Source organism: Microcaecilia unicolor, chromosome 10 (assembly GCF_901765095.1).
Source record: "Microcaecilia unicolor chromosome 10, aMicUni1.1, whole genome shotgun sequence".
Taxonomy (NCBI): domain Eukaryota; kingdom Metazoa; phylum Chordata; class Amphibia; order Gymnophiona; family Siphonopidae; genus Microcaecilia; species Microcaecilia unicolor.
The window spans coordinates 25,306,614-25,329,838 of NC_044040.1; the positions used below are offsets into that span (position 1 = coordinate 25,306,614).

A 23,225-nucleotide genomic window follows, 5' to 3' on the forward strand; every position below is an offset into this window, starting at 1 on the left:
TGCGGCAATTTTCATTTTGCTGCACATCCGTTTTCAGCACAAAAAAAGGCATTTTTTTTGTAGGTGCGCTAAAAAATAATTCTGCGCACGCCCAAATCACGCGTCTGCACTACCGAAGGCCATTTTTCAGTGCACCTTAGTAAACGGACCCCTAAGTTTGTTTCCAAGGCAATGGAGGGTTAAATGATCTCCCTGATTCTCAGCCTGCTACTCTGCTAAGCTTCTTCTACACTTCATAACTAGGGATGGAGGCGACGACAGGGAAATGAATGAGACCTGATGGGATTGATGATGAGTTATGAAATAAGGAGGTGACTGAGAAAATTGTGAAGGAGAGGGTTCTGTATCAGTTCCCACCTGGATAATTCCCATCGGACAGTTCCCACTCACAAAGTGCCCTCTGGACAATTGCCTTCTAGGTCAATTTCCCCCTAACCAATTCTCACCCCTCCAGCAAGGACAATCCCCCTCCCCATAACATTTATAATGCCAAATATAATTTTATATGGTGTAAAACCACAAAAAGTGACCTAATTAACATATTCAAATCCTTTATTAAACAAATGAAACATTAGTCATACAACACAAATATAAATATACTAGTAAAAAAGCCCCGTTTCTGATGCAAATGAAACGGGGGCTAGCAAGGTTTTCTTCAGAGTGTGCATGTGGGAGTGTGTGTCCCTGCCCTCTCTCACTCCCCCTCCCCCCTCCGAGTCCAGTCCATCAGTGTTAAGTTTCCTGCTGTTCTGTGTTTTTGTTACAGAGAGAGTGAGGGCATCTCTCTCCCCTCCCCCCTCTGAGTCCTTCACTGTGTGAGATTTCGTGCTGTGCTGTTTTCCTTCACTCATGGGGAAACCGGATATCTCTGGCGCTTCACACTTCCGGCTGGAGGCTTCATAGAACGTTGGTCTTGCCTTTTATATATATAGAAGATAATAACCCTCCCTCCGCTCTACCCCTAGGACCATCACCCTCTCAGATAATTAGGCAAAAAACAAAACAAAAAAGCCTACAGTAGGATTATGCCACTTTAACCCCCCCCCCTAAAAAAAGCCCCCAAAACAACAAACTGTTAGATGTTGCCTCATTGCCCACAACTTATTACAATCAGGTATCTACACATGTTTGAACATTAATACAGTTTCTCCCATTACTTTCTTAAACCTGGAGATGTCCATTCTCACCCAGGGAATTCACACCCTCTAATATTCCCCTATGCATGTTCCAACATCTCCCCTCCTGGAAATACCCCACCGGTCATACCTTTTCAACAGCGACGAAGCCCTCGGCCCTCAAACACCAGTGGCAGCCATACTCAAAGATTGCCTGATCCAGGCCCAGCGCTGCACAACGATAACCTTGCTGGAGGGAAACTAAAAAAACAGGAACTGAAGACCAGCTGCAAAAGTGCCGATAAGATGCTAGAGCACTACAGAACTGAAGATTGCCAAGGGTGGGAATTAACGGTGGGGGAGGGGGGTGGAATTGCGCAGGTAGAAATTGACACCCTCGGATAGGAAATTATCAGAGGGAAATTAGCCTAGATGGGAATTGTCGTGAGGGCAATTGGTGGGTGGGAACTGTCTGGTGGATACTCACCGGATACTGATCCGGGGGGGGGGGGGACACATGACATTGGTAATGATTAGGGGAGATGAGAAGGAAATAACAAGGAGATCAAATATGGCTGTGATTGAGATAAAAAGGCAAAGGGATAGAGGCTGGATGGCTGAGGAGTAATAGGGATATGAGAGGTAAGAGAGGTAAGGCTGATGGAGAGGGAAAAAGCTGTGATAGGTAGAGCAATGAAAGAATATGATCCCTGGACTTATACAATTTGTGGTGTATGTTTGAGGGATGGAATGGTGGGTCAGTGACAGAAGAGGGACAGAGATTGTGTTAGGGGAGTAACTAAAGCTTTGATAGGCAGTGGTGAAAATATTAGGGAAGTGATGAAGGTGATAAGGAGAGGGATAAGGGAAGGATGGAATGGAGACTAGATGTCACATGGCAAGCACGGCAGAGGAGTGGAGATTACAGGGGAACAACTGAAGCTGTGTCCTGGGGATATGAAAGAAATGAGTGATATAAACTGTGCTGTTGCCTTTTGTTGAGTAAGGAAATCCCTTCTCCATGGAGTTGTGACATACACCTTTTCCATCAGTTCTCTGACAGTGGCAGGAGGACAGTTGAAACAGAAATCTATTACTCTACTTCATAAAGAAGGCCCTGCCCCATCCCTAACAGCCCATTCTGTGGTTAGATGCAATCCCCATCTGTCCCAAGGCACGAAGACTGGAGCATGGTGAAGCCCAAACTTTTATTTCTTGGATCTTGACGGTGCCCACATTAATGAGTGAACAGACTGGCACCGATACTGAGCCGTGCTTAGGTGGTCATTTTAGAAACCTTAACAGTGATTTGGATATCCATAAACCAGCATTTAGATGTATCTATTTTAGAAAACTGGGATATACATGTCCAGATTGCAAATACGTGCATACGGCAACAGGAGTGGTCTGGGCATGCCTCGCGCAGGACATGGGCAAGGCTGAAATATACACATGTAGTCCCCATTTCAGAAGTGGAATCCGTGCTTTTGTCCACCGAGATCAATGTCAGAATGTACAACTGCTTCCAGGAACACCTCAATTTTTTTTAAAGGTACTCGTTTTGTACAGTGCTCTACTGAATGGGCTAGGGGAGGTTGTCCCCTCCTTACTCTCTCAGTGTTTTTAGTCCCCCTTGCCAAAACTATTGGGAAATCATATAGGGCTCTGACGTATCATGGGGCCACAAATATATTTAGGTTTTTAAAATGGCAAACATACATATCTGTGTTCCAACCCATAGATGTCTGTGAGGCCATGTTCCCTCCGCTGATTTTATCCACATTCACCTTTGCAAAATGGATGCTCCCACTGCATGTAACCAGTGCATACAAGTCCATTCCTGCATGCGTGCTAGAACAGGCAGCATATCAGCAGATCCTGTTCTAAAATACTATTGGAATTGGGTAAAGTACACCTAGCGCAGTGCATTTGGCTTAGTAGGGCTTGGATAGTCGTAAAGAAGTCGGTATTATTTCACCAGGTCTCTGAGCTTGATCAGAAATGGGTGAGGGGAGGTCCAAAGAGGCGGTTGACCTTCTTGGAAATATGGGGCAAATATCTAGACGTGTTATCACCATAAGCCCATAGTAACATCTTGAACTACAGGCTCGTCTTTGGGGAAGGGAGTGGTGGGGGATGGGGTGGAGGTGCCTAGGTTATATGTATATGTATTGTGCTACAGAACATCCAGTGCCATAAAAACCAAACATACACTGGGGGCAGGGTGTTGAGTGCTGTGAGGTTGAAGATGGGGATGAGGAAAGAGGGGTTTTTTTTTGGGGGGGGGGCAAATCCTTGAAGGGAAGATAGGAGTATATGTTTATGATTTACAAATCTGAGCTTTGGAAACTGGTTGTATGTCTTTTCTTCAATAATTTGCCTTATGGTGAGGTTGATCCAACAGTGACTTTGGGAATGATGGTGAGAGGCTTGGAAGTGAAGAGGGTGGTAAAAGTTGGAAAACATACAAAATTGTAATACATGTTTATTTGCGCCTGGGGCACTGGGATGCCAATGTTCATTTCTTTTTTTATGATTTATGCATTTTTCTGTACGTTCTACTGAATAGAGATTTAAAGTAAAATACTACCAGAACTGTACAAATCCTGACCTGGATGTTTCAATTCCAGTTTCTATATTCTGTTTAAAATGGCTCTTCACATGTCCTAGGGTGTTGAACAGGTCTTGAAATATTTCTGGTGAAGAAAGATCAAAATCATCTTTCTTCTCACCAAAGCCAAAATGGAGAAGTCCTGTATTTCAAAGTATAAATTATATTCAACAGTCCTGTAAAATGTGGATAGATCTACTCTTCAGAGGCAGGGCAAAAGACAAACACCATAATCTATATCCTAATGATTTTAGAAGACTAATACTTTTTAGTACAGGATATTCTCCAAGGACAAGCTGGATAGTAAATCCTCACAGCGTGGGCGACATCAGCAATGGAGTTTGCACAGGAAGCTTCTCCAGCTTAGAATATACTTTTGGGTAGCTCCACCGTACGAATGTGTCACTTCCCACCTGCTAGTGTCTCACGGGACCACCCTCCTGTAGAGCCAGTAGGATGTTCATCACTGGAGATTGCCTTAAGACATTTTCTTATACGGATTTGTGTTTTTTGTAAGTTTTTTTTTTCTCGTGTCTTGTCATTGTTGTGAGGTACTTCTTTCCTGTTGCTGCACCATATGCCTGGAATAGACTTCCTGAGCCAGTACGTCAAGCTCTATCTCTGGCCATCTTTTTGAGGCTGCTTTTAACTCCTAACCCCTATTCACTTGTTCAGTACCCATGTCTGTTTTATCATTCCCACCTTAGTAACTCCCTTATCCCTTATTTGTCCTGTTAGTTCTGATTAGATCAGGGGCATAGCCAGACTTTGGCAGGAGGGGGGTCCAGAGCCTGAGGTGAGGGGGCACATTTTAGCCCCCCCCCCCCGGTGCTGCCAACCCCCCCCCCCCCCGCCATTGCCGCCCCCGCCACCACCATCACCACCACCACCAACAACAACTTTGATGACCCCTGCCGACGACCCTCTCGACCCCCCCCTTCCGCCGATTACCCTCTCAACCCCCCTCTGCCGCCAACTGTCCCCCGCTGCTGTCACCATGGGCTACCTTTGCTGGCGGGGGACCCCAATCCCCGCCAGTCGAGGTCCTCTTCTTCCCGCAAAGGCTTCGTTCTGTTTCTGACATCCTACACGTTGTATGTGCAGGATGTCAGACTCACAGAAACAGAACAAAGCCTTGCAAGATAGCTCCATTCTGTTTCTGTGAGTCTGACGTCGTGCACGTACAAAGTACAACATGCAGGACGTCAGAAACAGAACGAAGCCTTCGTGGGAAGAAGAGGACCTCGGCTGGTGAGGATTGGGGTCCCCCGCCAGCAAAGGTAGCCCACGGCGGCGGGGGAGGGTTGGCGGCGGGAGGGGGAGTCGAGAGGGTCGTTGGCGGGAGGGGGGGTCGAGAGGGTCATCGGCAGGGGGGTCCAGGGCCAAATCTATGGGGGCCCAGGCCCCCATGGCCCCACCTAACTACGCCACTGGATTAGATTGTAAGCTCTGTCAAACAGGGACAGTCTCTTCATGTTCAGTGTACAGCGCTGGTTATCGCTCTTTATTTTGGTCAATTGCAAGGAAATTTTAGAGTCATTTTGGAGTTGTTTTTATCATTTAGAAGGCAGGTTCTATAACAGGGTCTTCATTTAGGTGCCCAATGCAGCAAAGGGGGCACTTATTTTGCAACGGCATCTGGATGCCTGAATTCCATTATAGAATACCCGAGCAAACCCACATCGGTGCACGTAAATTTAGGTGTGACTAAGTACGCCAGGTCTATGACCGGTGTAAGTTGGCATGCCTAAAAGCGCAATGCACATGCGTAACTTCTAGAATTCCGTAAGTCGCATATATAAGTTGGAGACACTTCCATGCCCCTCCCATTCTCCGCTCACATGAACGCCTCCTTGCAGCTATGCACAAACACTTAAAAAGAAACAATCCCACTAAAAATGGTTCTTATTAGCCTCCCCAGGATCTGCACCACATGAATGCAAAGGAGAAAAATATGTATCAGTGGACTTTTTATGTATATTGTTTTGAGGAAGTTAGATTCAGTGAGTAAAGCCGCAAATACGGCTCACTTAAAAAGCTCTATATATCATTAAAAACTCCTTCCGTCGTTCCCTTCCCGTTACTTTATTTATCTTAAATATATCAAAAGATTTTTTTCAAATGCTAACAGGTCTACTGGGGATCTAATAAGCTGAAAAGCATCAATATCCGTTGGCTGCAAAATGTATTTTTTCTCTTTCAAAAAACTATATTCACAATAACTAGTGCTGGAAATTCAAAAAAGCAGTTAGAAGCATGACTTATCTCAATGATTAGCTCTTTCATTAACTGCTCCAAAAGGTCCAACTGAGCATTCTGTTTCAGAACTCCTTCGTCATGGATGCCAGTGCTGTGTTCCTCAGAAATAAACAACTGTATAGAATTAATTTTTTTTATATTTTTGTCTTTTATCGCCCAGTTGACTCTGCATAATGAAACAAATCATTCCTTAAACCACCCAAGAACACCAAAATACACCTCTCACACGACCTTACCTAACACCTTCCATCTAAATCCTCTTATACCTCAGCTTATGATCGACTGTACTTAAATCATGTAACGACTTTATCATAACAATACTCTGTAAGCCACATTGAGCCTGCAAAAAGGTGGGGAAATGTGGGGTACAAATGCAATAAATAATAATAATAATGTGCTTATTAGTTTGATTTCCAAGGTACATGTATTTTTGAGTCTTTTGCATGTTTTCTGAGCACAGCTGTCTTTGTATGTAAGTGGCACTTTTCTTTCCTTCTCTTTTTCTCTTTTTACCCTTCTTTTAATTATGATTTTATTTTTATTTACGTTTGAGATTATTGTATAGTGTATTATATATGTTTTTATGTATTTTATGTCTCCCTGGCGATTGATCTTTTTTATGTGTCCAGACCTTTTATGATTCTACTAGTTACCTCTAATGCAGGTGTTCAATCACCAAAACATGTTTATTTATTTAGCACATTTATACCCCACTTTTTCCCACGTTTGCAGGCACAAAGTGGCTTACAATGTACTGATAAGGCTATCGCCAGACCAGTGGTTTTACAATTACAATTAAATTAGATAGGATAGAAGGAACAGGGAAGAAGAAAAAGGGAAAGGGTAAGAGAGTCTAAAATGGTCCATGGATATGTTGTTAGGAAGGTCTTTAGGTTATATGCTGAATCCTTGGAGTAGGCTTTCTGAGATAGGCTGGTCTTAGGTAGATTCCTGATGCTGAGATGGCTCTGAGTGGTTTGAACAGCTTTCGGCAAGGCATTCCATTAAGGGGTGCTGTGGTAATACCCCTCCAGACCAGTTGAAATAGGCATGCCGCGAGTAGAACCTTTTTGGGCAGGAAGAGATGGGAATCGCCCGGGCAGGCCATGTTGATGTAGTATGGTAGAAATGGAGTGGTAATCTGCTCCTGTAACCGTCAACTCCAGCCCCCGAGATGAATGGTGCAGCGATCTGTTCGAACCCCAGAAATGTCAGCTAGGAGAAGATGGCTGCACCCCAGATCGACCAATATGGCGCTCCACACCTCCAGCGCCTATTGGAGCCCCACATGATTGTAGCCCGAGTGGAAGAAGATACCGGAGACCACCGGAGGCCAGGCGGCCCTCAACAGCTGGAGGTCGACAGTGCCGTGAGAGATCGCGCCCAGCCACACAGCTGAGCGGCACTCAATGTAGGCGAGGCCCAGGATGCCAATGGGCCCAGCGGCAATACCATAAATGAACAGAGACAGTAATTTGCCTGGATCAAAGGTAGCAGGCTCCCTGCAGTAATACGGAACAAGCAAGGTGACCAAAGACTCCGTGCAGTCGCTTACAACACGAATGGGTCAGGCCGTGGTTGGTCCGCGGAAACTACAGCGACAAGCAGAGCTGACTAGCTGGACAGCAGCCCAACAGGTTCCCCACAGCACCCCGGACCAAGATAGGCACAGAGTCAGCGAAAATGAGCCGAACCGCAACCAAATGCCGGGCGAATACCCAAGGACCCCCTGGAGCTAACGGTTCCCCGTCCCTCTATGCGGCGGCCATTTTTTATTTTTGTTGGACAATTAAGTAGATGAAAGATGAACTGGCCTAATGAATATCATACCACTTGATGTTTTTTAATAAAGGCTATGTTATCTATTAGCTAGCATAGCCTGCTATGCTGCTGTTCTACTATGTACTATACTAACTTCTGCAGCTGGTTTTGCCTCTCATAGGATGTGGAACTCTTCCATTTCCAATGGAAAGACCCTAGAGCCATTTACTTGGCAGGGAAAGATAACTCCTTGGCAAGCAATCTGAGTCATGTCCTATAACCTCACGAGTGGTCCTTGACGAGGAAGTACTTCAAATGATATTTTAAGAGTCAGCACTCTCTCATTAGATCTTTTTGTCACTCCTTATAACAAGAAGGTGCCTGAGATCTGCTCCAGGATAGGGACATATGGCATACTGGCTACGGACTCCTTCCTCCTAGATTGGGGGGAACATCTTCTGTGTGCATATCCTCCAGTTCCCCTGATAGTGAAAAGTCTCCTGAAATTCAGATGGGAGAGGGGAACCATGATTCTTAAGGCCACACATTAGCGAGGCAAATATGGGTTCTTCTGTAATTCTGTAAGAAAATACATACAACTGGGGAATTTTCCCCTCATTGATGATGCAACCTGAAGGGACTCTGTTGCACTCCAACATCAAGTCACTCTCCCTCACAGCTTGAATGTTGAAAGGCTAACAAGAGCTACTTTAAACTTGCCAGACAGTTGGTCACAGGTATTGCTGGCTTTTAAGAGAGATTACACGAGAAGGTCTTACAGATTTAAATGGAGGCGGATTGTCATCTGGTGTGACAGAAAGGCCTTAGATCTTTTTTTTCTGTCCCACACAAAAATTGCTTGAATACCTTCCAAATTTTTCTGAGCTAGGTTTGAAAGCTAAATCCATTAGAGTATGCTGTAGTGCAATTGGTGCTTATCAACAGCACGTAGCAGAGAAACCCATCTTTGTACAGGCTTTAGCTGTTTGACTCATGTTGGGCTTGCGTCTATTGAAGTTTCCCCATAAAGCTTCCCGCAGTGTCATGGGACCTCAATGTGGAATTAATGCAACTGATGAGAACTCCCTTTGAGCTGCTCAATACCTGTGAACTAAAGTGCCTGACCTGGAAGGGCTTATTTTTGGTGGCAGTGACTTCAGCACATAGAGTGAGTGAGCTCCAGGCTCTAGTAGCTGGTCCTCCTTTCAATACATTGTTTAACAATGGGGTTGTTCTTAACACTTATCCCAAGTTTCCTCCTAAGGTAGTGTTGGATCTTAACTAGTCTATTATCCTGCTAGCATTTTTTTCTAGGCCTCGTGCCCACAAAGGAGAAAGCACACTGCATGTATTGGTCTACAAGAGAGCCAAGGCCTTTTGTTTGGGGCAGACTGGAGCCCTTGGAATGTTTCCCCAACTTGTTTCTATTAACCCAAATAGGCCTGGAAGGTTGCTATAAACAAACACGCATTGTCTAAGTGGTAACAGATTGCATTTCTTTTGCCTGTGCCCAGCCAGGTTTGATTCTTATGGGTCATGTCACAGCTTATAATGTCGGAGCCATGGTGGCATTGGTAACCCACTTGAGATCAGCCAGGAAATTTGCAGAGCTGTGACATGGACATACATTCACAGCCCACTGCTGTTTAGAAAGGAGTTCCTGACGTAACAGAAGGTTTGACCAGTCAGTTCTCTAGAATCTCTTTGGGGATTAGAATCCAACTCATCCCCCTAAGCACATTTCCTGTTCCAGACTGCCTTTCCAAAAAAAAAAAAAGAAAAAAAGGAAATAATACTGAAAAGGTTAGTTGCCACAAAAACATATGTTGGTTTCTGTCTATTGCAGTGCCTTGTTATTCTTTTCCTTTTTAAAGCAGCCCATAGCTAGGGCATCTCGTGCTGTAAGGGCTTGCCACCCTGCTTGTCCGCAGAGAAAACCATGTTACTTACCCGTCATAGATATTCTCGGTGGACATCAGGATACCTCACATACCTGCCCATCTCCCCAAGGAGTTGTATCCTTCTCAAACTAACCATATAGATTGAGGTGGTCCAGTGCAACAGCAGCAGGTGGAAAATGTCATGGAGGAACTCAAACGTTTCAAGTGTATTCTAAGCTGGAGACACATCTCACACGGCCTCTGTTGGTGATATATCAACCATGCTATGAGGATTTATATCTTGCTGCTAAGGAAAACAACTGCTACAGGTAAGTAACTTGGGGGAGTCTTTTACTAAAGATTAGCTCAAGTTATCTGCAGCAGGGCCTATTTTATTTCTATGGGCCCTGCTGCAGATAACTCAAGCTAATCTTTAGTAAGGACCCGCTTGGTTTTCTCCTCTTTGGGCTTCTGCAAGTGTGGTGCATAGTGTTTTTGATTTATTTTAAGGGATTATAATTGGCAATTTTTGGTAAAAATTTGTAAAAAAGGGAAGGCTCGAGGGTGACTGATTTGTGAATATGGAAACTAGAGAAGATGCTACTGTTAGATGGGGTGGGACTAACATATCTTCCATATCTTGACATAGGCATGTCGTTATGGACATGTGCAGCACCTGGAGCACCTTCTCTTCTATGGAGCTGACATGAGGGCCCAAAACGCCTCAGGGAACAGCGCTCTACATATCTGCGCACTGTACAACCAGGTGAGAGAGAAAAATCCATCCGGACCCATCATGTTCCCAACATAACTTTGTGCACTGAGGTGCAAGAGAAAAACTCATCCAAGTCACCACTTTCTCAACTCACTATACTAAATTGTCAACTAAGAGAAAAGACCAGTTGCACAAACAAAACTTAAACTCAGCCCATTGTATCTCAACCCATCTAGCTCAAAGCCAATCCAAAGAATAACATATTGTGAAAGCCCTCTATGTATTAGTATACAGACTGCTAAGAGAGGGTAGTTGCTACATTCAGTAAGGACCACACTTACTCGGATATTCAATGTCAGAGTCCGGGCATGGCCCAGCATTGAATTTCAGGAATTAATTCAGCCCGTGGCTGTTAGCGGCTTAAAAAAACAACAGCCTGCATCACAGAAATAGAATGATGCCTGTTATGAAACTAAGGGCCCTTTTTACTACAGTGTGGTAAATTTTGCAGCTAGTGTGCATTCAAGGCCAAAATTAGCATGCATTCACTCAGCATTAACTATTAGGAGCCTGACCAGCATCTTCCCGTACAGTTAAACCAGTGCAGTTAAACATCCAGAAATCAAATGGCGACCATAGGGATTTTAGAACCAGAAAAATGTCTGTCTATTTTTTATCGAAAGTGGTCATTTGCTAGATGTTTTTGTGCTCAGTGTGTCTGTCTTTTTGGAAAAAAAAAAAGTTCAAGGGAAAACTCACAAAAAGAAGCCATTGGGATGTAGGAGGAGCCAGCATTCTTAGTAGACTGGCCACACAGACATCCCAGCAGAGCAGTGGGGTACCCTAGGGGGCATTGCAGTGGACATCACAGAAAAGGTCCCAGGTACACATCTCACCATTACCCCTTATATTATATGGTAAGCCCTCCAAAACCCACCAAAAACCTACTGTACCCAACTACAATACTACTACTACTACTACTAATAATAATTTCTATAGCACTACTAGGTGTATGCAGTGCTGTACACATTATATGCTGGTACCAGGGGCGTATCTGCGTGGGGCCTCAGGGGCCTGGGCCCCCGCAGATTTCGCCCTGGACCCCCCTACCGCTGCCAACCCTCCCCCTCCGTTGCTGTCGCCTACCTTCGCTGGCGGGGGACCCCAACCCCCGCCAGCCGAGGTCTGCATCCTCCTGCCGCTGCCGGCTGCCTGTAAAAGAATTCCGTCAGCTGGCGAGGGACCCCCAACCCCCGCCAGCCAAGCCGAGGTCCTTTCATTTCTTCCACTAAAGCTGGCGCCGAAAGTTTCTTCTGAGTCAGCGGCAGGAGGACGCGGACCTCGGCTGGCGGGGGTTGGGGTCCCCCGCCAGCGAAGGTAGGCGACAGCAACGGCGGGGGGGGAGATTGGCAATGGCAGCGGCTGGGGGGAGGGGGATCGGCAATGGCGGCAGGGGGGGGCTATAATGTGCCCCCTCACTCTGGCCCTGGCCCCCCCTACTGCCGCAGTTCAGATACACCCCTGGCTGGTACTTTCTCTGTCTCTAGAGGGCTCACAATCTAGGTTTTTATTCCTGGGGCAATGGAGGGTTGAGTGACTTGCCCAAGGTCACAAGGAGCTGCAGTGGGAATTAAACCCACATTGCCAGGGTCAAAACCCGTTGTATTAACCATTAGGCTACTCTTCCCCCTATAGCTTTTTCCACAACCTTTGCAGTGACGCCCAAGAAGGCCTGGACTTCAGCCTTTAAGAGAGCTCTGCCACTTCCCCTAGAGTACAAAAGAAGTGCCCTTATGGCTGCAGGTGTCACCTGTATGTGGGTACGGTATGTGTCTGGTGGGTTTTGGACAGCTCACACTTTCCACCACAAGTATAACAGAATTGAATATGGGCCTGGGTTCCCTTCTCTACACTGCTTTGCATCAACCGCTAGGCTACTCCAGGGATTGGCCATAACATCTGAAGCTGTCATAGAGGCTGGTATGTACTGCTTCTTTCACATCTTTAGGGGGTGGGAGATTATGCTTTAATCCCTCCGGTGGTCATCTTGTCATTTGGGACGCCTTTTTGTTACTTAGCCATGATTGAAACAGGTGTATACCAAAACATCTAAATTTTAGCCCTGGACGTTTTTGCAATGTTCTATTATGGCAGAAAAATGTCCAAGTTTTGGGAATGCCCAAATCCCCCCCCCCCAACACCCCCCCCCCCCCCCCCCCCCCCCCCCCCCGATATGCTCCCTTGTGATTTGGAGACATTGCATAGAAAACCATCTTAAAACTGTGTTTTGAAAATAGCGATTTGGATGTTTTGGCAAAAAAAGTTCTTCGGCCACTTTGTGCCACTTTTTGGACTTTTTTCTGTTTTGAAAATGATCCCCAATATATACAAAAATGGAACACTAGGATGTCTTAATCTGTACAGTTTTTGTATTGAGAATATAAATATTTATCAAAATGGATATTGATGTATTTTATTGTCTAGTTCTGTTTATAAGTAATTATATTGTTGCCTGAAGCATGTAAGTCATAGGAGATTCATATATTTATTTATATATTTAAATAAGAAAAGCCACTTATTTATTTCATTTATTATCCCATCTCGTAGGAAAGCTGTGCTCGAGTCCTCCTGTTTCGTGGTGCAAGCAAAGAAATTCGTAATTATAACAGCCAGACTGCTTTCCAGGTAAGGGACCTGCCTCACAGAAATGACATTGAAGTTTTGTGACAACAGAACTGTCCACCTGTAAACAGTAAAGTAACCTGCCTGTCACCATGTGGATATCATGTGTTCCCTTGCTGGACAAGGGAACACATGATATCCATTCATGCATCGACACCAGACAATCACTATCAAACTATCCAAGCAAGAAAATGTGTCTTATAGCTGAGCTCCATTATCCTTCTCTGATGACAGATAGCATCAATGAATCACTGAGATGTCGTATGGCTTCATCAAGTGTCCACTCAGAGGACTCTTCTAGAACTTGCCTAAAAAACCTTTGACCATGTGTGGAGATTTCCCTCTTGAAGCCAAACTTGCTACTCTCTTGTTTTTCTTTTTTTTTTTTCTTTTTTTTGTTGCATGGTGTCCTACTTGACCGTTGCTGTCATCATTCAGTTGAATTTCTTTTTACATTTCTGCATCTTCAGCATCACAAAGAAACTCTTTTCAGTCAGTTGTCTTGTTTTTAATCCTCGTAGTTTCACCTTTTTAGGTTCTTTGTCATTTTCAGTTTTCTTTCATTTTCATCACCAGCAGTTCAGATCAGCTCACCATGCTTTTGCTGCACTGAACCTCTTTCAGTGTTTGCAGTTGTTGTGATTTTTCTTTCTGTGTGCATATTTCTTCTCTCAAAAATATTCTTGTTCATCTTTGTATTGATTATTTGTTGACTCATGGCCAAGGAAGAAAACCAGTAACTCTATGAGATGCTCAAAATATTTCCAGAAATGTCCCTCACGATTCATCATGAGGAGTACTGGAAGTGTTTTTGGGAAGGCCTTGACATCTCTGAACATGGCTTCCTTCCCTCGATGTCATCATGAATAGTTTGAGCCCAGAGGAAAGGCTCCAAACCTACTTGGCCATTGCCAGTATAGCTGGCTTCAAATTTCCCTAAAGACCTTGGGGAGTTGACTATGGTTATGCTGGTGATCAAGTCCTTCAAGTCCTTAGTCACTTTCACTTTTCATTTCAGAAAAGTCCCACTCTTATTACTATCACAGAGGCTCAATGGACTTGACTCATAAGTTGAAACAAGCAAGTGCTGAACCTCAAAGGGAGGGACTGGTTTCCTGATACCCCCCATCACGCAGCAGTGCATGACTACGGGCTCAGACATGGCTGAAGCATAATTTGGAGTGATGCAAACCAATGACTATTGTGACCATTATCCTATACAGGTTTATTCTTAAAACTTCAGGTGCTAATGGGATGACCTAAATTTTGACCCCTCTTTAATTGTATTTATTTATTAGGATTTATTAACCACATTTTTGAAGACATTCACCCAAGGCAGTGTTCAGCAAGAACAATCTGGACATAGACAGTAGACAATTTCAGCAGAAAAATTATTCAGTGTTGACACAATGCACAATAAAAAATCTTTAATAGATAGCATAAGGTGTAAGCGAGGGTGGAATATATAGAGATAAGACAGAGTAAGAGGAGTTAGAAAATAAGGGAACTAACTTCATGAAAGTTACATGTGAAGTCAGAAGGATGTATGAATATGATCTCAGCTAGGGTAGGAGTGGATAAGCGAGTCCTTCTACAGTACAGTATAAAATCAAAAACTCAGAATTGGAGGAGTTCATGGGCTCTAAACCTGTCAAGGAAAGTATTTCTGAGGAGAACTACTATCCATGTCTCCCCAAGTGAAGTTCTTTCCTCAGAATGCAGGAAATCAATCCTCAGGGAAGACATTTCCTTTTGTCACTTTGTGCAGAACATGGCTAATGCCATCCTGTTTGATCTACAGATCTCAGGAGAGTCCGTTTTGACTTTTTGAAGTAGCTGGACGCACCTGGACAAAGAGTTAGCCTTGTCCGTCCTTTCTTACAGGAAATCATCGAGATGATGCAAAAACATTTATCTCGTTGCTTCTTATGAACAAAGAGGTAGACATAAAGTATTACATCTAGGCAGCTCCTGTATTTGACCATGTCCAGCTTCCACACCAGAGCATAGTGGTTGAATCAGCACCGAAGTGGGCCAAGAAGCTAGAAATACATGAGTCCTTTCAACAAATCCTGAGCCGGGATCTCATTGGGAAACAGTTCTCTCATAATACTATGCTGTTCTTGCACATGCAGATTATTTATTTTATTTGTTACATTTGTACCCCACATTTTCCCACCTATTTGCAGGCTCAATGTGGCTTACACAGTACCGTCAAGGCATTCGCCAAGTCGGTTGAGAACAAATACAAGGTTGTACAGTGTTCGGAGGTAGTTGTGAAGGGTCAGGAGGGATGAAGACTGTATCTGCCTAACGATAGAAAAAAAATTTTTTGTAGACAACTGAAATGCTGAACATTACATTTATGCTTGACTAAAGTGGATTGCCATTAAAAAAAAGGAACAATATCAACAGCCCCTGGAGTATACAAGGGAAAACAATGCCAAGAAATGCACTTCAAGAGGAAAACAGCACAACGGTGGACCCAAAAAATGGACAACCAGAAGGAACAAGCACAATGATGCACTGACTAGGGTGAACCCCTGGCCCTCACTGCACACAACAAGGTGGTCAGAAAGAAATGGCCGTGCCAGCAAGTTGACCAATCAAACCAAGCTTTTACCTGCTTTTAGTATGTCTGTGCCCTCTCTCTTTTTTTCTCAGAAGTAACTATTTCTACATTTACTCTCCCTTTTTCCCCTCTCTGTTTATCATTCCTGCTTTCCCTTCTGCGTCTCTCTTTCTGTCTCTCCTCTACAATTATTGTGCTTCCCAGTGGCATGCCTACCTTGGTTGCCATCCGTGACGGATCACCCCTCCTCCTCTAGGTGTCACACTCCCCTGCGGCGAAGCACCCCCCTTCTCCAGGAGTGCCCCCCCCACCCTCCCACCTCTGAGCAAGGGGGTGCACTGAGCAGTCTTCCAGCAGGGGGCTGTGCCAATCCCCTATTCCCTCTGATGTCAACTTCCCGTTCTGGGGCAGGGGACTGGCAGAGGCGACTGCCAAGCGACTGCTCGCTGCACCACCAATGACGTTTCTGTTTATTATTTCTGCTTTCCATTCTCTCCTTGGTATTATGGAAAAGGAAGCGTAGTGTGCTGTGAGGCATGGCTTAGCAGTGTGTATAAGGAGAGCGGGAATTGTTAGGGGCTCAAACAGAACATATGAAATAATCCAAACAGAGAGCTGATTCTACAAAAGAGAAACAGCAAACGAGAAGGTAGACCAACACCAGAAGGTCCAAAATATCAGCACATTTATCGGAGGAACTGTTTTTCTTCTCATCCTTAACCTTAATCCACAATGTGGATACCAAGCTTGTTCCCTCCTTTCCTTTGCTGGCTGCCTATTCTTGTCCTCGCGTACCTTCTTAAGACGTGTAACATGCAGGAGTAATATGCACCAAAAATGCATCAGATTTGACAAATGTCTTGCAATAAATCTTCCATCTGGCCTCGTGGATATATTCTCTTTTTTTTTTCACTCACCTCACCTCTGTAGGAAGTCTCTGAAGTAAAAGAACTGCAGTATTTCAAATAAATTACAAACTGAAAAAGAGTGAAGGAAGGAAGAGATGTGGAAGAAGAATGGGAGAAAGGGAGAGATTCGGATAGACGATGTGGCGGGAGAATGAAAAAGAAAGGAAGGTGAAACAAAAAAAGGGAGTAGGGGAAAGAGCAGGAGCACGCAAGAGAAGGTCAGAAAGCGAGAGAGGAAGCAGATGTGTAAGAGATAGGGAGTAATAGAGTGGAAGTCTCTGGGGAAGTAGTGTCCAGAAGGGGAATTCTGATGCAGAATGTGAAATCTAGGCACGTATCCCGAGCCATTGATTAAGTGCCTTTATTTATATCTAGGACTCTTGTGACTGGAATATATTTCTGTTTAAGAGGAACAGGAAGGGGGAGGAGGAAGGGGAGAGCCTGATCAAATGTGCAAATTAGAATTCTGTGGAATAAATAAAACCGAGAAATCATTGCCAGGGTGGAATGGAAATAACTTATGGCTGCAAAAGTAACTGATGCAGTGATGTGCTGAACCAAAAAAAAAAAAACATTTTGAAAAAAAATAGGCAAGAAGAAGAGGGGGGGGGGGGGGGGATAGAAAAGAATAAAGGCATGGAGTGAGGGAGGGTAGGCTTCAAAGAAAAAAAGTGGTCAGAGGCATAAGAGAAGAGGACGAAAGAAAATGAAGAAACAGGTGGGAGGATGTGGGAAGAAAGGAAAATAAGAAGAAAGGATATGCTGAAAGAAAAGAAGGAAAGACTGGAGAACTAAAGGAGAGGAAAAAGAGAAGAGAATGGGAGAAATCCAGAGGAAGAAGGGACTGGAAACAGCAGAGGATGAAAGAGAAGGCAATGAGATAAGCAGGAGAAGATGGAGGAGGAAGAGAGCAGGATGTGACAAAAGGAGAAGATGAGCAAGCGAAGATGGGACTGAAGTTATAGAAGGGGCTAAAAATAAGAAGGAAGAACAGGAGGGGAAGGGGAAGGGGATGGGAGGTAAGTAATAGAGCAGGAGAGTTGAAAAAGGAGGGAGGAAGAATGAAGGGTACAAGGGATCATGGCCGCCGAGAAAATTCCCCTGGCCCGTGGGCCCGGCACTACAGTCCCCGATCTCACCCGCCCTGAGCTCTGTTGACCGTCCGCCACCAGGCCGGGCCCCCCGCATTGAAATCATTAGAGGGCGGGACACAGGGAGCGAAGGCCCAAAGGGAGGCGAATCTGATCCGCTGCTGCTGGCTGTGCTTTCAGTCACAGAGCGAGGAGACAGGTGAGGCGCTGTGATGATTTCAATGCAGGGGGCCTGGCCTGGTGGCGGACGTTGGGGGGCGGGTGGGGACTGCTGCGCGGTGGTCTGGGGGGGCGGCGGCGATGACGACCTTAGGGGCGGGGCCCGGCCCAGTCTCTCAGCGGCCCTGCAAGGGATGAAAAAGGGAAAAAGAGGGAATGGAGGAGAGTAGGAAATGAGGTGAAGGCACTAAGAACAGGGAAAAGTATAGAAGATGTAGTGAAAAGAATTGAGAAGGAAGGATATATTAATAATAAAAGTGACAAGGTGCTACTGTGAGGAAGCTCACAAATCCTTCATAGTTTTAACTGTTTTGACTGATCATTGGCAAGCATCTTCCACAAGTACGTCCCAGTATCTCCTCCCCCTCTGTCTGGACTGACATTCCATTACAGCTGTGGATAGTCCTTCTACACTCTGCTGTCTAACACTGCAATCAGTCCTCATACAGTGAAACCCCCTATGCCTGTGCTCTTATGTTTTGGCCGGGAAGCTTTGTGCTTGCTATAAATCTGAGCTTATTTTTATCCTTTCCTGTGTCAGCAGTCTCTCCAAGAAAAGGGGCAAGGGTATATCTCCATCATTTAATTTGCTACAAACAAATGGAGCATAAGTAAAAGCTCCATGGGCAGCAGGACTCCACGGACCTACCGTGACCTCTTCATCCATTACTAGCTTGAAGACGCTGTCAGGTGAGCAGGAGTTTATAGATAGCAGTACTGAAATAAGATGAAATAAGAAAGAGAAATTGGGAAGGACAATATAGGAAACAACAAATGTCTCAGGCATTGCCATTTGCCCTGTAAAACTACTCCACCTTCACAGCGGTGGCTTTCAGAGATCTTGCTGTTTCTAATTCTGGAATAAGGTATCACTGGAGAATGCTTCAGAGTGCACGTGCACCAAGTAAATGCATACTCCACATTCAGTGCATCTCAGTCCACACCCCTGCTTCTCCAATAGTGAGGTATACACCTGCTCTGCCAGTGTACCTTAGGCCTGTCCTAGAAGTAACCCTAGTGATCAGAGCAGCAGGCTGTGAACTAGGGAAGCCAGGGATCAAATCCTGCTTATGATTCTTCTGACCTTGGGCAATTTATTTCATCCACCATTGCCTGAAATACCACTAAGTCTGGAAGCCCTCTTGGGCAAGGACCTACCATCTGTACTTGAGTTTGTAGCTCAGGTTTGGAAGGTTGAGTAGTTAAATCTAAATTAAACACAAATCTGCAGTACACACTGCTGTTCCATTACCAAGACTCTGACAATGCAACTTTGTCTTGATTTCTGAGCTTAATACCCTCAACTAACAGTTGTAGGGGGCCCACATGTGCTGTATCGTCAGGTCATTCATCTACAAACTTTTCTAAAGGTGTTTAGGACAGTGCTAGTCCTTGAGCAATATTTGGAGTTTTATTCAGGAAGGGTGATCATTTTCTGGACTCTACCCCCACTTAGGGTTACCATATGGCTCCCTTCTATTGAGGACTGGCTCAATCTGTCCTCCTTTTTCTGGAGTCATTTGGTAAAAACTTCAGACTGCCCAAAATACGGCAGCGAGACTCATCTTTGGCAAATCATGTGTTGACTGCGCAACTCCTCTTCGTGTAAGACTTCACTGGCTCCCAGTCAAAGAGAGAATCAACTTTAAGGTCCAAACATTTATCCACAAGATTATCCACGGTGAATCTCCAGGCTACATGCTGAATCTGATTGACCTTCCAACCAGAAATATGTCTGAATCTTCGCGAAATTACCTCAACCTGCATTACCCCAATTGCAAAGGACTCAAGTATAAAACCTACTATGGATCCAACTTCTCCTTCCTAGGCAGCCAACTCTGGAATGCCCTCCCCAGACCTATCCGATCAATCTTTGATCATCTACCCTTCCGGAAAGCACTAACAACCCATTTATTCAAGCAAGCCTATCCAAATTGACACAGTCTATAATATGAACCCACCTACCCAACACATACCCAGGCTACAACGACACTGACCTAGGCTTTATCTCCCACCTTACTCCCTTCTCCACTGCTTATCACTACCTACTTATCTCTTCTATTACTCCGTTATACTTAAATTTTTTTACTCTCTCTTACAATATTCTCTATTCCCTATTACTGTGTAAGCCGCATTGAACCTGCTTTGAGTGGGAAAGCGCGGGATACAAATGTAATTAATAATAATAATAACCCTACCCCCACTGAAATGACCTTCTTCTACTACTAATCATTTCTATAGCACTACACAGTTCTGTACACATTATATGCAGGTACTTCCTCTGTCCCTAGAGGGCTCACAATGTAAGTCTTTTTTTTTTTGTATCTGGGGCAATGTAGGATTAAGTGACTTGCCCAAGGTCACAAGGAGCTGCAGTGGGAATTGAACCCAGTTTGCTAGGATCAAAGCCCACTACACTAGCCATTAGGCTATTCCTTCACTCCGGAAATGCAACCAAAATGTTCATAGCTTCATACTGAACAACAGGAGGACTGGGATGTTATTTATCTTAATGAAGGAAATGTGCCAGACAGGCTGGCAGAGAGAAGTAATGATAGCCTTTTATCTGTCAGGCTTCCATGCTCACTGACATCACCTCTCACAGCAATACTCATTTTTCAGCATCATACCACAGGTCAGGAAATTGCCGCTGCCTTTACAGGAAGGAAAGACTGACAGAACAAGAGAGAGGTACTAAGAAAAATAGGTACGAGACCTGATTTATCAAGAATAGTACCCCAAAGAGAAAGGAAGAGAGACCAAGAAGAATAAGCAAAGAAAGGGCAGCGATAAAGATAGACAGGGCTGGAGGATACAGCACGATAGGTCATGGGACAGGGAAGAACAAGGATGGGGGAGGGGGGCGGGGCAGAGCCAGACAAGCTCCAGATAGAGCCAGGGAATGGAGTAGTTGAGGCAGCAGAGCTATAACATATTAAGTATTATGTCTTCCATCTGATTGCAAGTCTTCTTAAATCAGATATTTAACTTCAAATGTTAAACTTAGTGGTACTAGTATTCAAGTACCTAAGCCACTACATAAAGACAAAGGAGATGACTCATCCATTTATCTTTAAGCTATCCATTTAGGTAAGACCACTGAATGTGTGGGCCAAAACTTAAATAGATAACTTAATTAAGTTAGTAATACTCAGCGCATTTTTTCTACTGAAAAAGGTGCCGGTACTCAAATGGCAGGCCACCCTTCAGGGATGGGGTGATCAATGAGGGACCCACCCCACATTAGCCAGGCCCCCTTGCAACCAGTCACAGAACCTTTGATAAGGCAGAATTTGGGTGTAGAGCCTGAGCTCTTTCATTAAAGCTTGGGAACCATGGGTCAAATTTAGCAGACAATGGAAAAGGTACCGGTACTCAGTACCACCAAGTACCCCCTCAAAAAAAGCCCTGGGAATACTATTTCTGTGGGCCCACTAAGCAGATCAGAATGACCCTGGCCCTGAAAGGCATCTAACTCCTCCTTCTCTTACACGAATAACTGATAGCTGGACATTGAGTTCTCTGGCCAAAAGTTATGCACGCCCAGTGTTGACCGTATAAACCCTTTTCAATATTGGTCCCACTATCCCTAAAAGGTGAGAGTACACCACAGTATATATTACTGCACTAAAATACCTGACTGCTATGCATATGTTTATCTATCTGTAGTATCCATTCATTCATCCCTTAGGATCACTCAGCTATCCTTCTGGTAGGGGAAGTCCTAATCCTTTTAGGATACCCAGCGGTGTAACTGGGGGGGGGGAGGGGAAGGGCGCAAGGGGAGCACTATTGACTTTCTCCCCTTCCCTTTCTTTTCACCCATCCCCACCATGGAACCGGCACCCCTCCATCCCTGAGTGCAACACCGTTTTCTGTTCTCCCTTCCCCCCAGACCTGTCTGAGCCGGCGTCAGATCCTTCCCTCTGCTTGTCCCACCCTCGCAGAAATAGGGAGTTCCTATTTTCATTATATGGTGATAAAGTGTATAGGAATGACTTCGATTCCTCAGTAACTGCATGTGCTTTTCCTTTCCATACAACAGCAAAGTACAGTCAAAAAAGAGGAACTGAAATTATGACACCAGTGCACACAGACAAAACAGAAACCGCTTTAAAAGGTGGGACGCGGTGCATATATGCTGGAATCACGGCACTTACAGCTGACCACATCACAGTACCTTCCACATGAATCTGCCAGATAGACATTCCATGTGAAAGCACACTTTCAGGCACACACAAGTCACTAGTTTGGGCAGTGAAAGACATACAGTACATAACTGAAAAGGTTTAAGGTTGAGAAGGGCTTCTATTATACTACTGTAAAAGCCCATCAAAAATGATGAGGCAAGGATTGACCCCCATATCAGTTCTTCCGCTTCCCAGGGTGGCTGGGGCTGTCTACACAGCACCCCCTGGGAGAGGAAGGAGTAACAGTCATTGCTTAAGGGTTACACCTGGTGGCTGGATTTAGAGCGTTCTGGAATGAAGAGCCCTGGTGCATTGTCCTCAGCCTGACCTTGCCTGCAATGACTAGATCAGGTAGACAAGGGATGAATAGATATGAAACAGAGGAAAACAATCCGCAGATATTTGCAAATGGAGGCATTAATGTGCTAGATACCAAAGCCCTACTTTCACTTGAGCTGGAAGTACAAAGGAGCAGGAAGAAATTTGCTGAGTCCAACAAATGACAGGGGTATAACAGCATGTATGTATGTAGACCACTCCCCAGGCTTAGCCTCACCTTGGGAACAACCTTCTTCTTCACAGGTGGTAAACTGTGCACATTGTGTAGCAGCACACGTAACTTTCACTGACAAAGTTGTCAGACAACATTCTGAAATGCACGTACACACATGTGCACCCGTGGGAAATGTGTAGAATGCAAAAGGCATTTTAATTGTATTTCTCCTTTAATTAGGATTCCTAAGGGACTGTTTTGGTTAGGATAATATAAGTACATTTCACAAGGAAACAAAATCAATCATTCAGTGGTCCAAAAGGCAGCATAAATGTGTGTTATTGAGCATCGCTGATAGATTACAGATTTAGAGAGAGTTCCCTTTCCCAGCAGTTTGTACGTTTCCTGGGTCCTTCCACAAATAACTTGTATGAAGAGAGAGCCCTCTGTGTTACTGTAGGTGTGGTATCCATGCCCTGAGCTGAGTCCTGAAGCCTAGATGTTACAAGAATAGAAACATAGAAACATGACGGCAGATAAAGGCCAAATGACCCATCCAGTCTGCCCATCCTCTGTAACCCCCAATTCTACCTGTTCCTAAGCGATCCCACATGCTTATCCCATGCCTTTTTAAATTCTGGAACACTCCTAGACTCCACCACTTCCACCGGGAGGCCATTCCACGCCTCCACCACCCTTTCTGTGAAATAATACTTCCTTAGGTTACTC

General features: G+C 44.7%; 1 protein-coding gene across 1 annotated transcript in view; it reads left to right on the forward strand.

Annotated features, from left to right (window-relative positions):
• Positions 1 to 23,225, forward strand: part of SHANK3 (SH3 and multiple ankyrin repeat domains 3) — a 704,425-nt gene that overhangs the window by 186,425 nt on the left and 494,775 nt on the right. Inside the window, exons 7-8 of the mRNA XM_030215777.1 lie at positions 10,276 to 10,392; positions 12,949 to 13,026. Of these exons, the coding sequence (XP_030071637.1) occupies positions 10,276 to 10,392; positions 12,949 to 13,026 (195 nt within the window). The remainder of the gene's footprint in view (positions 1 to 10,275; positions 10,393 to 12,948; positions 13,027 to 23,225) is intronic.